The following is a 15,877-nucleotide window of genomic DNA, read 5'->3' on the forward strand; positions in this document are numbered from 1 at the left end:
TTTTTAATAAGAGCTCATTAATATGCAATTTTTGACGCACATGCAGTGTGAGAGGGCTACTGTTCAGTCTTACCTTTCTAAGTCTTCCCTGTTCACAGTAATATACTTTGTTTTAAGTATTTAACAAAAGCACCCTTACTTCTTTCAGATCCATCAGGAGGTGCTGAGGTCTTTGTTTTCACATACTTCATTCTCTATATCAGCCCTTGATTGACCACCTTCCCTGATTCCTCTTTATTCATCAAAAATTGCTCATTTTGACTTGTAATTCCTTCTGTCTCATCTCTGACCTTCATTGTGCCAAAGACACCCAGCTCTGCTTAGTAACCCTCACCCTGTGGTCAGTCATCTTTGTGTTTTCCCTTGAAGATTTTTCCCCAGAAGAGCAAACAAGGCTTCTGTATGGTCCTTGTTGAAATCGCTTTGTAAAAAAACACTGCAAGTGTCTTTTTCTGGGCATCAGACATTGTGACTGTGCAACAAACTGCCAGCCTCTGCAGTAGTCAGAACTGAATAGGGAGGGAAAGGAAGCAGCAGGTGCACGCCAAATGAGAAGCATGGACCATAACACTGTGGAACAGAAAGACAGAAGTGCCTATGGCTTTTCCAGCTGAGATGATGCCAAGGCTGTCGGGGCACAGGGAGCTTCCAGGGCTTGTTTGAAAGGTATTTCTGCATGGCTGCATAAGTTGATGCTATTTAGATTGTGAGTCACTGAACATTATACTGCCCTTTGTCAATGCATATGTGACATGTTTCCTTCCTGCTCCTCCAAATTATTTTGAGGTCACCTATGCCTTGTAACATTTCAGTGAGATTTTCCTGCTGTCTTCAAAGAGCTCACATAGCCACCACAGAGACCTCAGTGGCCACCTTAGAGAGCACAGTGCAACTGAAGGGGCATAGGAGCCCAGCAATGACATTAAGTCAGACAGTAGATTTAAGTTGTTTTGTTTTGTTTTGTTTTTCACAAACCAGTAGGAATTCCCAATGGGGATGGAGTATTTTGGTGTTGTGGAAGAAAACTGGTTGGAATCTTGTCAGCTATAAGGAAGAGAGTTGATGAAATTGGTGGCTATCATACAGAATTACTTTAGGAGGAGTGTCTCTCTGCTACTGTAGGTTCTAAATAAATGTTTTTGTCTAAGCCCATCTTTCTAAAGTACGCTAAGAAAGGAGTGAGAGCTATAGAGTTTTTTTCTCAGCTCATATGCTATCTAACTTTAACCACAAACATGATGTATTTTTAATGGCTTCATGTTCTGTTTTCAGATCACGAATGGATTTGCCTGGCTCTCCATCACGGCTTGTGTGCTCCTCCCAGCCAGCTCAGATGCTGTCCATTGACACTGGCCAGGCTGACCGGCAGGCAAGTGGTCGGATGGATGTGTCTGCTTCAGTGGAACATGAAGCCCTCAGCAATGCTTTCCGCTCAGTGCCGCTTGCGGAGGAGGAGGACTTTGATAGCAAGGAGTGGGTTATCATTGATAAGGAGACGGAGCTGAAGGACTTTCATCCAGGTGCTGAGCCAAGCACCTCTGGTACCACAGATGAGGAGCCTGAGGAGCTAAGACCTATTGAAGACGGTGAGGAGAAAAGGCGCTTGGGCGCAGACGCTGCAGTCAGGCCGAAGACTCATGATGGGCGAAGTCGGGGTATGCAGCCTGTGACTGAGGAGGACAGTTCCCACAGACATGAAGGACCTTCTCAAACAGTATCTGACAGTAAACATGAACAGCAGACAGGAAGTCCAGCCCACTCCCCCCTACACTCAGCACCAGCTATCCGACAAAGGAGACGAGAATCTGAACCTACTGGTCCTCACAGACAGGTAAGATCCTTACTCTGGTCTGTATCTCATTGCCTAGCATAGCAAAATCATCGTCTTGGGAAGCCTCAGCTTTGCTGGAGAAATCTGAGGTTCCAGACATGGATGCTCTTGTGAAACTTTCTGACAGTACTTGCAAATGTTGTGAGCACCTTCGAGGTGCTCCCTGTAGCTGGTAGTGTTGTCCACTTCTAAGGGCACATTGTTGTCAAGATGTTTTAGCAATTTTGGCACAGATGCAAGAGGTGAGCAAATTTCTGGTTGTGGGTATCTTTAATAAGTCCTCTTATTTTTATCTCTCAGTGATTTGTTAATAACTGCTTAGTTGTGTGGAGGTGTTACTAGCACATCTCCTCACAGTTTCTCAACAGCAGCAACAGCAGCAGCAGCAATACGTTACAAGATAATGCTGCCTAATGTAATCATACATCATGAATAAGCCTGCAGCAATGCATAGCGTAAAGTAACTCCCTAAAATTAAACTTTCTTTTGAATACCTAAAAAAATCTCAGAGTAACCAGCACGTATCCACCTCAATCTTACTTCAGTGATCAGTATTGTTATCAGGCTTTTAACTCACAGAAATGTCATTAGCTACTGTGTTTTTTTCCAAACAGTTGTAGAGGGCTTCATTCATTTGTGGCTTTTTTTTCCCTATGGTCCTCTGAAGACATGAAGAAGTTCAGTTTTTAGTAAGAAGTAATATCTTTTATTAGATTACCTGGAGAAACATGATACACTGTTAGCTCAGATTACCTATGTCATATCTAGTCTTCATTTCTCAGACATTCAGAGGAAGGCTGTAGAGTATTAATAGCAAAAAAAAAAAAGCAACCAATAAAATTGCTCTCCTGTGAGCTGAAATTTGTATGCTAGTGAAGATCTATCGTGCACATGCAATCCATAAGTGAAGGAAACAAAAGGCAAGTCTTGGACTATGTGCAGAAATACGCTCTCGTGGTAGGTGCCTTTGCATTGTCTTGTTTGCCTCTGGAAGATGGTAGCTCCGTTTTCCATTCCTTCTTGGCCTTGGTCTCTAAGAAAGTGTTCACAGGATTGGATCCTTCTGCACAGGCCCTGCCCAGATTCTGTTCTTCTCTGGATCCCAGAAGTAATTAGAAAAAAAAAGAAAAAAAGGCAGAGGTATTCACTGTAAAAAGCCAATATTTGGAATGACCTAGATGTCTGGAGATTGCATAGGCTGGACCAGCAGGTTGAAAGAGCTTCTGTGTGAATTTGTTCTGTACCCTTATTAAACTGATCAGTGTAAGATGCTCATAATGCAGTGAGTGTGGCACAAACCAGCTGGTAAGAACCAGCAGGGATGCTTCACTGGCATATTTTACATAGCTAAAAAAGGCTGGAGCAAGGATAGTAAGTGCTGCGTGAAATGACTGGGGGAGTTGGGTATGATGCAGCATGAAGGCTGCTTAGCATAGCATAATGATGCTTTAAAAAAGATCACCTTAGCAGGCAAAAAAGAAAATTCACTTCCTTTCATTAAATAAAGATAATGTGGTTGTGGGTGGTCACTTAACATATCAGACACCCTTGGTTCTCCAGCAGTCTGTGCCTTTCTTTGTTCTTCAGTTCTGAAATACTCCCTGGTTACTACTGAGCCTGGCTTTTTATGTAGTTGGTCCAACGCTGGACTTGTTTGAGTGCCTGGCGTTTACTTACGCTTCCTTTGATGTGTGGATCCTTCAGTTGCCTCTACATACACAGCTTCAAAATTACTCAAATTTTTCAATTTCGTCACAAAACCAACTGCTAATGCTCTAAGGAAAAATAACTTGGTGCATGGAGGAAAGAAAGAGCCTCTTCTTTGGTACTGCAAAGCTGAAGACACAAATGTTGAGAGCTGTAAACAGTTGCCCAAGGGCTTTGTTTATGAAAATGCTGAGGGCCTCGCTGTCAGTGTTTCCCGCAGCTCAGACTTGGGCTTCTTCTAGGCTTGTATGAAACTGTGCTTTGATAATGTATTCCTGATTTAATGCTTTCTTCTGTTCCTCCCGTATATACCATTACTGGCAAAAAGACAATAACCTCTTGATTATCACAGAATCATAGGACACTTGAAGTTGGACCATCCAGTCCCATCTGCTGCTCTAGGACGAGTCAACTAGAGCAGATTGCTCAGGGCTGTGTCCAGTCCAGAATATCTGTGGATGGAGGCATCACAGCCTCTCTGGGCAATATGTTCCAGTGTTAAGTCCTCCATACTGGTAAAAAAACAAACAAAAAAGAACAAGCCTCTTTTTCTTAAACTGAATTTTCTGTATTTTGTTTTCTGTCTATTTCCTCTTGTTCTTTCACTGGAAATCACTGAGAAGAGTCTGGCTGCATCTTCTTTCTCTTGTCAGCTGTTTACATACATTGATAAAGTCCTCCCTGAGCCTCATCTTCTTCAGCCTCAGCTCTCTCAATTTTTTTTGCTCCAGTGAGAGTGCTCCAGCCCCTTCGTCATTCACTGGACTATCTTTAATAGCTCTATGTGTCTCTCATATGGGAAGCTTAGAATTGGATCCAGTACTCTAGGTGTGGCCCCACCAGCACTGAGAAGAGGGCAATGGTCATCACCCTCCACCTGAACGGAACATTCCTAATGCAGGTTAGGAGGCAGTTAGCCTTTTCTGCAGCAAGAGCACATTGATGGCTTGTGTTCAATTTGGTGTCCATCATCATCCCCAGGTATTTCTCTACCAAACCGCTATCAACTGAGGGTGCAATCTATCCAATCATTTTGGTCACTAATGAAGTGATCCTAATATCATCCCCTGGGCTGCGTCACCAGTGACTGGAAGTTCAGGCAGTTTTCAGTCCAGCTCAGTATCCATTTATCTCGCCTATATTTCATCATTTTGTCTGTGAGGATGTTTTGGAGACGATGTGAAAAATCTTGCTGAAGTTGAGATAAGCAACCTTTCCCTTTTTCTCCTCACCCAGTGAGCCAGTGATCTCATCACAGAAATTTATCAGATTTGTGAGGAAGGATTCAGCCTTCATATACCTGTGCTGATGTATCCCAGTTACCTTTTTCTTAATTTATGTGGAAATAGCTTCCTGGAAGATTTGCTCCATGACCTTTCCAAGCTGACTAGAGTGTTGTTTCCCAAGTTGTCCTCATCTACAGCTCACATGTTTGTTCAAATGTTTGAATCTGTTGTAAGAAATACTTCAAGTGTGAGGGAAGGTGGTGTCCTTAAGAAACTGTGGTGTGTGAGGGAGCACGATATGAATGAATGGTGCTGTGGGCAAAATGAAGTATAGAAAAGGCTTTTAATAGCCTGGGAGAATTTCTGGCTGAGGAGGTATGTAAGAGATGTGTGGATGTGGCATTAAGGGACATGGTGTAATGGTGGGACAACCACCAAATAGTGTTTGACAACCAAGATGATTCTGTAATTCTCTGTTCTCATGTATTAGATATCTTCTATTTTCAAATGATAATGAGACAGCCACAACAGAGCATAGACTCAAGGGAAGTGCTGATACAGAAGCAGAACAGGATTGTCATGAAACCATATCCAGTTCAATCTTTGTGCCACAAAGATACAACAAGCGTACAACATGCTACTTAACAGAGCATTTAGGTTTATTAATATACGAATTTTAATAACTATGTAACAGATCTTTGCTTATGTCTGCACGATAAAATGCAACTGTAGAAATAGCTAAAAATTCTGGTGCAAGATTTCTGTTATTTTTTATAAATGTTTTTGTCCACTCTTAGCAATATCATTTAAAAATTTGTCAAGTTCTTAAATATGCTGACTAAATTCACTGATACTTGATAAAGATGGCAAGTTACTTCTGCCTTCTGCATTGGGAAGAAATACAAACATTCATGCATTTAAAAGTTTTAGCCATTGCTTCTGTCTGTAAGTCTGCACACATGAGTATTTCTTTACTCTGAATCTCGTTTGCTGCTTGAGCAACTGGTGTTCTAGAAAATGTTTTGAGACTTCTTTACCTAAAACATTCCTGCCTAGGTGATGTTCTATCTAAGAAGTACAAAAGTGTGAAGCAACACTGGGAGATTCAATTAACTTTTCCTTACCTATTCTTGGATATATTCTGCAAAGTTCACAGGGTACCTTGCTTACACTGTGTCTTGCAGTCCCATCTTCTGGAGCCAGGAGTTTATCCTTTAGTTAAGATCTCAATGTAAGAGCCACTGATATATTTCCTCACAAGCTTAGCCATGTTGTTAGAATTATTCTTTGTTAGGTCCCTTTTCTTTTGCAGCCAACCTCCCACAGCCAGGAGAATACCACATATGGACTTTCTTAAAGTTGTCTGTATCTTGACCCTAAGAAATCAGTGGTTGTGAAACTTAGAAACTCTTCTCAATCATATCCCACCCTTGGCATCTTTGCTGAGAGATCTCACAAGTGTGCTCAACATGAAGACCTATGTTGGCTAAAACATGAGTAAGACAGGAAGCAATTAGAACACATTGGGCTGCCTGGGCTAGCTTCACCTGGGAGTTGTCTGTTGTCACTGACTTTATTCTGTAAAAATCTCTGTCGAAACCCTCACTGAGCCAAGAAAATTCTCTATTCTGGTATTGAGTCCAATGCCCTCACGCTCTTGAACCTCATCATCACCTTGTTTGAGGGATGCAGTAGTTGTGATATTGCCTGGTGTCCATGGAAGCAGCCTGTCCTTGCTGGTGACCCCTGTGTGCTGCTGCTCTCCTTCATTGATCTGAGGTCGTGGCAGTTATTCTTCAGAAAAAGGCACAGAGACATGGGAGATGGCTGTCTCACAAAATAGGGATCATGTGTTGGTCATGAATCATGTGTTGTAGTGTCCTGGTTTGCCCCTGGATCTGTTACCTGAAGTTTCATTTGATTTGCACTGGGGACTGAAAGCCGAGCAGGACGTTTTCTGGATTACATTTTGAGCTCTTTGACCACAGACCCTGGAGCAGTGATGAGGGAAATCCTTAGCACTCCCAGAGTACAGGAGGCAGCAGAAGGAGATGACAGAAACTACCACTTCGCTGGCTCTGAGACAAAGAGCTAGGTTGAAAGAGCCAAGCAATGAGCTGAAGCTGAACAGCAGCAGGTTGTCAGATTCACAGCACTGAGCAGAGGAGGTAGGCCAAGGGAAGAAAGCAGCAAGGAAATGAGGTATGAATAGGTGCTGTGTATCTTGCTTTGCTTTCCTTTTCATTCAACAGCAACATCTGTGGGCTACCCTGTGGGACCGTTTCTCAGTAGTGAGCAATGGGCATTTGCAGAAAATTGCTAATTATGTTTAATGTATTACTCTAAGTCTGTTGAGCTCTGTCAACACGAGAGATGTCACACTGCTCCTGTCCAAACAGAACAGGATAGGGTTGATGGAGGGTGGTCCAACCTGACTGCTGCCAGGGGCAAACAAATGAAGAGAGGCAGCACCTTCAGCTTTGACTGTGTAAATCAAGCGTTAGGACATCCATTAATGTAAGTGGCATGTTTGTAACCTCAGCTTCTGCCAGGAGGCAGCAATATCTGAGTGTGCTAGAAATTTACCCCTTTGTGGCCTGGGCCTTGGTTCTGTGCTGCAACGGAAGTCCATCGAGATAGTTAGATCCTTTTTTTAGCTTTTAGAAGGCTTCACCATGTTGGTATGATACATACAGTGAAAATCATACTATATGCTTAGCATAGAGCAGATAATAATTATAAGAATTCCGTGTACATATTTGTGCAGCTTACAAACAGTATACCCAGGACTGAATTTATATGCCATCTGCAAAGAAGAGATGATTGTCTTTTTCCGAAATTAGAGTTGTTGTCTAGAATTTGTCTCAGATACTGAGTGACGGCATTATACATTATTATTATCTGAGAGTCTGATCTGCGCAGTGACATGCAATACATTTAGGACTGTGAATAATTGCTTTTCGCATTTAATGCCCACCACAAGCTAAGTAGTTTTCATATTCTTATGAAGATAAGGTATCAGCCTCAAAACGCTGCAAAGATATTGAAGGTGATAGAAAAGATATGAGACTGGATGAAGTTCAGTTCTTCTTCTCATATAATTTGCAAGGGCAATATCTCTAGTCAGCTGAGGAGAATAGTGTTGGCTTATGAAAATAAAATATTGCCTTTTCACATTTCCTGGTTGTACTTTGAAACCTGCAGAGATTTCTTGAAAATAAATGAAGTACGAGGAAGGGAATGAATTTGAAAGGAATCGTGTAATTCCAGGAAAAATTGTTTGTTTTGGAAATGTAGGTTTGGACACCCCTGTGAAAGCACTGGTTTTGTTGCACAGGTAGAAAGGAGAGAAAGAGCTTTTTCAGGGTGAAGTCTGAAATCACTCCCATACTGCCTCTCTCTCCTGTTCGGTGCTTAGAGGGAAGGTAGGGACTGCGATCTCATCGTGATGCACAGATGCTGCCCTCTGTGAGTATACCTTTCTTCCTTCCCTGGCCATCCGTGGATCACAGAAGCAGAAAAGGGACCTAAGAGTACATCTCCTCTTCCTCTCCTGTGGCTCTATGTTTTCAGTTTCTTACTGAATGATAATTACACACTGCCTTGCCTTTCCAGCTGCTGCCTCTGCTTAACAAAACTGGAAGCATTAATGCTCCCCCTGCAGGTACTGAGTAGAAGGCAGGAATGTCAGCATGAGGAAAGGGAACTCTACTAACAGCCTTCAGAGCGGCCTTTGCAAATCCCTGGAGTGAGTTTTAATAAGATGCACTGAAGGAGTCCTTGAGAATCTCTCACTATTAAATACCTATAATTATTTGAGCACTGAGTGTTTCACCTTTTCTTTCATACACATGGTTTCCAAGCGTGTTCAGAGTTTTGCCTGTTGTCTATATGCAGGATGTATGACTAGTCTAATGACCTATCAGATAGGTGATGCCAGAGTGGTGAGGCGTGTGGCCTGAAGAGACATTTCCAGTAGCCAGAGGAGGGGACAGATACAGCAAGGCTGACACTGCTGGTGTCATCACTCGCGGTCGCATGTGGCTGGGGAGAGCATGCCAGGCCCCCATAATTGCAGACTCCCGTGGTGCCCATGGGATCCCTAGGAATTTGTAGGCACAGAGCAGTAAGTTAGCCCAATTTAGAGCAAAAGCATTTTTCGTCCGCCAGCGAAGATATCTGCAGCATGCGCATCACAAACCAGGGGCGAGTCAAGTCTTTGCCTGACACCTTTTCCTCCACTCTTCTTGGTCTTTTTCAGTTGGAGGAGGACAGGCCTTCTCAGCACTCCCTCCCGAGGTACAGCCCCCTGAGAAGACTGGCGTCCTCCGTTTTCTCCTCCTCAACCCTGGAGACAGAACACTACCCTCACGTTGGTGGCACTTTCATACAGCGCAGCCGTTCAGCGGAGAGCAGCCCCGTGCGCATGCCCCACCGCAGGCACATGCCCCCCACGGCAGGAAACCACAGACTCATGCCTTCCGTCCTCCGCATTTCCAGGTCCCAGCTCCAGCAGGTGTGGGCCCGCTTCACACACAAAACATAGCCCGTTCAGGGAAGCAGCAGCCTCCATAATGCAATAATAGATCCCACCTGCCCACAATGTGTCACCACTTAATGCAATATTGAATCCCAGACAACACTGGCCTAAGGTACTGTAACTTCCAAAGCCCCCGCAACCAGACCCCACAGAGACTGAAAACATCCGCCTTTCTAAACCTCCCAGCAACCTGGGCAAGGGGCTGCAGCACGGCTGAAGATGCGAACGCGCATGGTGAACGTGTGATGTGTTAAAGAAGTGGATGCCAGGGCTCATCTCAGAGACTCACTTGTGTGTCCTGCAGCGGGGTAGGAAGTGCAGGGCTGCCTCACTGAACACGCGCAATCAAGCCACAAACATTGTCCAATTATGACTGGAGCGAAGAGACCGTGGAGGTATCAGCAAGCGTTGCCTTCCTCATCTGCTCAAGCATCTTTGTTGGTATCTTACACCGGGCCACATCTGTAGGCAGTTTTACTCCATCTAGGCGTAGGTAGACTCCCACTGGAAGCTCACCTGAGGCAGGACCTCGGGATTTGTCCCTCTTGTGGAGTTATGATAATGTATCTCTTCGTTGCTTTGCCTTTGGAAATCCCCATGCTTTTCTTGTGATTTTGTTTCCATACAGACACTGCATTTTTCTGTCTCTCTGACTTTGCCTCTGTTATGTGTCAGCGGATCTGTGTGTCTGCTCTCCACTCCTAAGCTGCTCCAAATCCAGCTGCCTTCCCCCAAAGGCATTGACTGTCAAGAGCTGGATGGCAGGGCTATTCTTACTGATCCAGCTGTATATTATGCTATTTCTAAATTTCAGAAACTTTAGGCACCTGCAGCTTTTCAGTGGCAGAGCAGCCTTGCTCCTTGGCCATGCTTGGAAATGCCTATGGTAATAGATCTCACTTTAGAAACCAACTGGCCTCAGCATTGGTACACAGAGCCCCTGTAGCCGTTGCCTAAACTTGAATCTCAAAGGCAAAGGAAGATCAAAATTGTTCTAAGTCTTTATTTCCCAAGTTTTTTGCGGGGATATTGTGTCCTCAGTACAGTTGCAGTGTGTAGGCTGTATGAAGACCTTCTGTAATGAAGTGAATGTTGTAACTGTTTGCCATTGAGCCGAGCGTTTGGTCTGGTATCCTGGGAGAAGAGGCAGTATGGATGTGAATATTAAGGAGGGGGATTGTTGGTGGTGCTCAGGACTTTAGGAAAAATGTGAGTCCAAAAGAAAATGCTCTGCAGAAAATACGTAAGCCCAGGATGCAGACAAGAAGACACTGGGAAATCTCAACTGTGAAAATGGTGTGAGATAGATAGGGCTGTTGAAAGAAAGCTGATGATTTGTAACACAAAGGTATAAGCATGTAGGTAGGATGTTTCCAGCTGAGTTACAATGAACAGTTCCTTCCAAATACCATTTTCCATGGGTATATCTGCCCTGCCTGAGGTTCCTTTAACAGCAGATTCATCCCTCTATTAGCCAGTTTGACAGTGTAACCTCAGACAGGGTGGAATGGTACTTTCTGAGCTCCTAGGACCTGGTCCCATGACTCAGTGTGGCTCAGGACCTGCTTAAGGCAAGCTGGGCATTCAGTGCCTCCTGCCTGCCTGTACAGCATCCCCGTGCTGGGGGATGGAGATGGTGGAAGCAATGCTCTCTGCTTGTTGGCATAACCAATCTCTTCCCACAGTCATTTGTGAGTCAGTGACAATAATTTATTTTGATTTGCACCATGAATGTGAGTGAGCAGGATGCTTTACTGCCCCGCCAAATTTGTTATCTGCAATTTGCCAATTGGTTTTATTATTAAAAAAAAAAAGGCACTGGCCATTCCCAGAAATGCTTACACTGGATTATGATGTAGCCTAATCCTATTTGGCTGTTCTTTTCTTGCAAAGCACAGAAACAACAGAGGGCAAGGCTTCGCTTTTCTCAAAGTGACATGAGAGGTGATGATTTCCTGAACCAGACTCTTCTCTGATTTTATTTTTTTCCATGTTCAGTAAAGATGACTTTACTAGAACAGCAGGTTTCAGAGAAAACAGAGCTTATGAAAGAACAGCTCAGTAGCTCTTAATAATTTTTAGTTTATAGTTTCCAAAAAGCTGATGTTCACTCTTAAGGTCCAATTATAGGAACAAAACTAGAAACTGAACACATTTTACTTTTACTGGTGAAAAGGGGGAGCAAACAATAGCTGGGATTTCCTGAACTCGGACCTACCAGTTTCGGTCAAAATAATGGTTAGCCATTGAATAGCTCTGTACCTAAAATTTAGCAGGCATTAATCTATCTAATGTTACTTATCATGGCTGTAGAACTGTTAAGCTCCCAAATTTGATTGAAAAAGATAGGTGATTTATACAAACTTCAATAAAATTTTTCTACTTAAAATTATGAATAAATTTTAAGCCGATGAACCAAAAGAAATATGTTTCTATACTGGTATCTCTTACTAGCAAGGATGTTTCTCATTAGCACTTCTGAGGTTCTGACCTTAGTTCAGCACCTCCGTGCCTTCAAGTGGCTATCAAGGGGAAAAAACAAAATCACTGGACGGAAGGTTTGCAGTGGCAGGAAAATGGATGGCTTGGTAATTCAGTACTGGCAGGCCAGCTCTGCAGTAGGATCAGGACTGCCTCATAAGTTGCTTGCATTCAGACTCATTATTGCATCCAGCCAGGGTTGTGCTTCAGAGTGTGAAGAATATGGGTCATGTGCACAGAGCAGGGGAAGCTGTGCCTTTGGAGGTGCTGTCTCCCAAAATGATGAGGGATTTGGCTGGAATAATTAGCTGCATGTGAGTTCTCAGTATGCTGTTGTGGGGGGTGGTGGCGGCGGCGAAGCACTTCTTTGGTGATTCAGCAGGAAAAGGCAGATGTGAGCAGAGGAGAGATCAGTGGCAGACATGGAACCCAAGTCTTGTATGGAATATTTTTTTAATAAGATTTTTGAAACCTGAGAAGGGAGAAGTAATACAAGAGTTACTTGGTTCTGTAAAACCTGCCTGGTAGAATGAGTTTGAAGACATGCAGTCTGCCATTAAAGACTAAACTAGAACATGGTGTGGTCACTGTCAGGAGTACCTATCTGAAGAGAGCAAGATGGGTTTTTAAGCTGCCAGGCAAAGGTATGGATGGACCTGGTTGAAAATGAAGTAAGAAAAGTCGAAATAGAAGTAAGATGCTCATTTGAAAATAAAGTCCGTTGGTGACAAATCACTGGTGCATATTATTAAAAGACAAACCAAATTCCCCCTGTTCAAATTCTCTAAGATGGGCTGTTTATGTCTAAACCAATCCTGTACAACCATCACTGGGGCGTTATGGTAGAATCGTTGGACGAGTTGCTGCGGCCTGGGTGTTATGGAAAGCTTTATTTCATGCTCAGTGCTCCATATGGCTTTTAAAATTTAATTATAAATAAATTAATTGGTGCTAATGAGTGAGATCCTGATGTTATAGTAGTATGAAAAGAATATTTAAAATAATCCATTTGCTTATTTTTTTAACATCTTCATCTAATGCTGTAATAATTACTGTGGAATCCACATATTATCGAGGAACAGTTGGCAAATTAAAGAAATGTGAAAATAGCTCTGATTTTATATTTATGGAACTGTAATAAATTAATACTGGAATACTAAAGAACGTTACAGTGCGATTCTAAAAACCCTCTTCAGATTACATTTCTATCGCATTTGTTTGTTGTATTACATTTATAATGATTGCAATTATAAATGTAAATATATCCAAAAATCAGTTGCCAAAAGGAAAACAACACAAAACCAACAAGTGGATAGTGCAGTGGAAGTGGCAAGCAACCATTTTCCGTTAAGTCTGCGCTTTTGTGGTCAAGTTAAGGGAAGAGAGGTGCCAGTTCTCTAAGAGGTACCCTCCTACCCCCACTCCATCCCTTTCAGACCTTTCCCCCATCTGGCTGCATGAACCTACACGGTGAGAAGGAAAGATTTGGGGTTAGTTTTGGGTGGGTTTTTTTTAGCTAGGTTCATTGCTGTTCTGACTCCCTGTCCATTTGAGCAGCTTGTAGCAGTAGCAAGCCAAGGGCAGCAGGGATGAATGTGATTATGGGACTACAGGCTGAAAAGTTTGTTACCATAGTTATTTTCCTTTTCCTTTTGTTCATGCCCAAAAATAGGGTTTCCTTCCTGAAAGAAATGTTCTTGATTTTGCTTCCACTTGTATGTAGTACTTGTTCTCCTCAGAATCCAAAATGAGGATTAAAGTGAGCATTTGCCACTTGCTTGCCATACAGGAGTTCACTAGCATCAGGACAGGTTGCTAGGATCTCCTGCTCCACTTCAGTGAGCAAATGCACATCAGTCTCGTATACTTGCAAAAGCCATCATTTTATGTCTTGGTCCTTTCACTTTCTATGCAGAATGGGAGATGTTTCCAATTTTTCACTCTCTTCCCAGCCTGCTTCCCACAGGAAGGAGCTAATGAGAAGCGATCCTTGTGCAAATACTGTGAATGCTTGCGTTAAGCTCGGAGGAATTGGCAGTGAACTCCTGGGTGGTACCTGCAACAGTCTCATTCCTTCCTTGGTTGGTCCCTGAGTTGTTGAGTCACTTCTCTGCGTTTCTCCTGGCACAGCAAACGTGCAGCTGAAGAGCTGCTGGGAGAAAGCGTGCTGTGTCCTGCAGCTCACAGCCAGGCAGAGCAGGCAGAAGGCTGGGGACTAATGTGTTTGGGAGATTTATCTTTGGTGGCACTTATGTGACAAGGGATTGAATGAATGCCAATGGTTGAGCTTAAAATGGCAAAAAAGCAAGCTTTCTGTAATGCTGCAGGATTGCTTCGCCAGCAGTTATGGCAGTCATTGGAGTGAAGAGCTTTGATTCCTGACTTGGAACAAATGTAGTTCTGCCACCACAAATTCACATCCAATGGAAAATGTTTTGGTGGAAGCATCTTGGTTGAAAATAAACCATACTAACAAAGGTGCATTTTTGCTGCTGTGTCTGCATTTAGGAGTATCCTTTTCATATACCCACATTGACTTTGCCATTCCCATGCTTTCTTGCCAGTGCTGAGGAGCAAGTGAAAGATTTGCATTGCATCACCTCTTTCACAGCGTGAGGTCCCTTCTATTACAGTGATGATAGAATGCATGGTAGAAAAGTCCTGTAAGACAGCCATATGGGTGATGTAATCCCATCCCTATGCTACCTCTTGTGATCAAAAGTATCTCTTTTTTGCTCTTCCACTGCTTCTCTTTGAGGTGGATCTGAACCTAGTGGTGAAGGCTGCTGCAGGATTGTTGCTCTGCAAGGGACGAACTGGCCCCAAAGTTGTCTTTGTTGGGCTCTGTGTCCCTGCAGTCCCTGGGGCCTCCCAGCTAGGACTGCTCCTTTCCTTTCCGCATCACAGGTGTAGACTCCAAGGGAAGATCTTTCCTTCAGTCCTTTTCCTTTACTTGGTGTGCTGACTCCTTTTCTTGTCCATTGCTGCTGCTGGCCTGCCAACAAATTAGGCTTCTGTTCAATGGTGAATCTGGATGCAGGAAAAGTAGCATTCAGTGGTAGCCCTGAGCTGCCAGCGGACTTCATGCATAGCGACAGGCAGAGCCTCTTCATCTTTACTAAGACAAACTCTCTTAGATTCAGCTGCCTCTTTGTTTTCCATTGCTTATCCTATTTATTCTTCACATGGCAAAGCTGTTTTTTACCTTCCAGTGTCAAGTGCATGTCACGCTATACATGCTTATCAGCTCCCTTCATTGCCATTCCCAGTATTTTATCCCTCATTCTTTCATTAGATCTCTGGGTCTCTCCACTATTTTCTATCTTTACTCTTCACAAGAGCTGGAAAGCAGGAATTTTTCTTGCCTGCAGTTTCCTACTGATTTCATGCTGGACTATGCTTTAATACATCAGTCAGCCTCTTGTATTCCTTCTCTCTGATTTCCTTGGAGGAAAGAGTGAAAAATGGCACATTTTGGCAGTTGGAGCTGTTGCAGCTTTACCTGGAGGAACACCCATCGTGTTAGTAGAAGGCAGCCTGATTTCAGAGATAGTAATGATAGATACCTTTCATTTGCAGGATGGAATTTCACAAGTTTCAAATTTTGAAATTCTTAGGATTTAGCAAACACCCCCAAATCATTATGTATGTGAGCAGCTAAATTTAGAAAGCTCTTTCCCTGAACAGCTGCCATCTGAGATTGCAAACCATATAAACAGATGATGAAGAACCAATTTTATTGTTGTTACTTTCTATGTTTTATTTAAATATGTGCCAGGTGTGTGAGAAAATGTCTCAATTCCAATTGCAAATTCATTGTAGGGCAAACTCTTGCAACTGGATGTTTTCTGAGCTGGCAAAAAAGGCTGCTCCCATTCTCTGCCCTGAAACTGGGGCAGCAATCCAAACAGAAGTAGAAGTAAATAGGATATTTCAAACAGCCACGACGGGGAGAATGTAGGTGCAACAGAGCTGACGTGGTTCATCAGTTCTAGATGTGAACTCGCTGGTGTTTCCCCTCAATGCTTGTCTCATCTGGAAGTACCACAGAGTGGTAGATTTTTTCTGTGAGAACCAGTATTCCTCAGTTTG

General features: G+C 43.2%; 1 protein-coding gene across 1 annotated transcript in view; it reads left to right on the top strand.

Annotated features, from left to right (window-relative positions):
- Window positions 1-1,252: 1,252 nt before the first annotated feature.
- Window positions 1,253-15,877, top strand: part of LOC104909554 (tau-tubulin kinase 1) — a 29,798-nt gene continuing 15,173 nt past the window's right edge. Inside the window, exon 1 of the mRNA XM_031552328.1 lies at window positions 1,253-1,831. Within this exon, the coding sequence (XP_031408188.1) occupies window positions 1,280-1,831 (552 nt within the window). The 5' untranslated portion in view covers window positions 1,253-1,279. The remainder of the gene's footprint in view (window positions 1,832-15,877) is intronic.

Source organism: Meleagris gallopavo, chromosome 2, assembly GCF_000146605.3.
Source record: "Meleagris gallopavo isolate NT-WF06-2002-E0010 breed Aviagen turkey brand Nicholas breeding stock chromosome 2, Turkey_5.1, whole genome shotgun sequence".
In the NCBI taxonomy this organism is placed as follows: domain Eukaryota; kingdom Metazoa; phylum Chordata; class Aves; order Galliformes; family Phasianidae; genus Meleagris; species Meleagris gallopavo.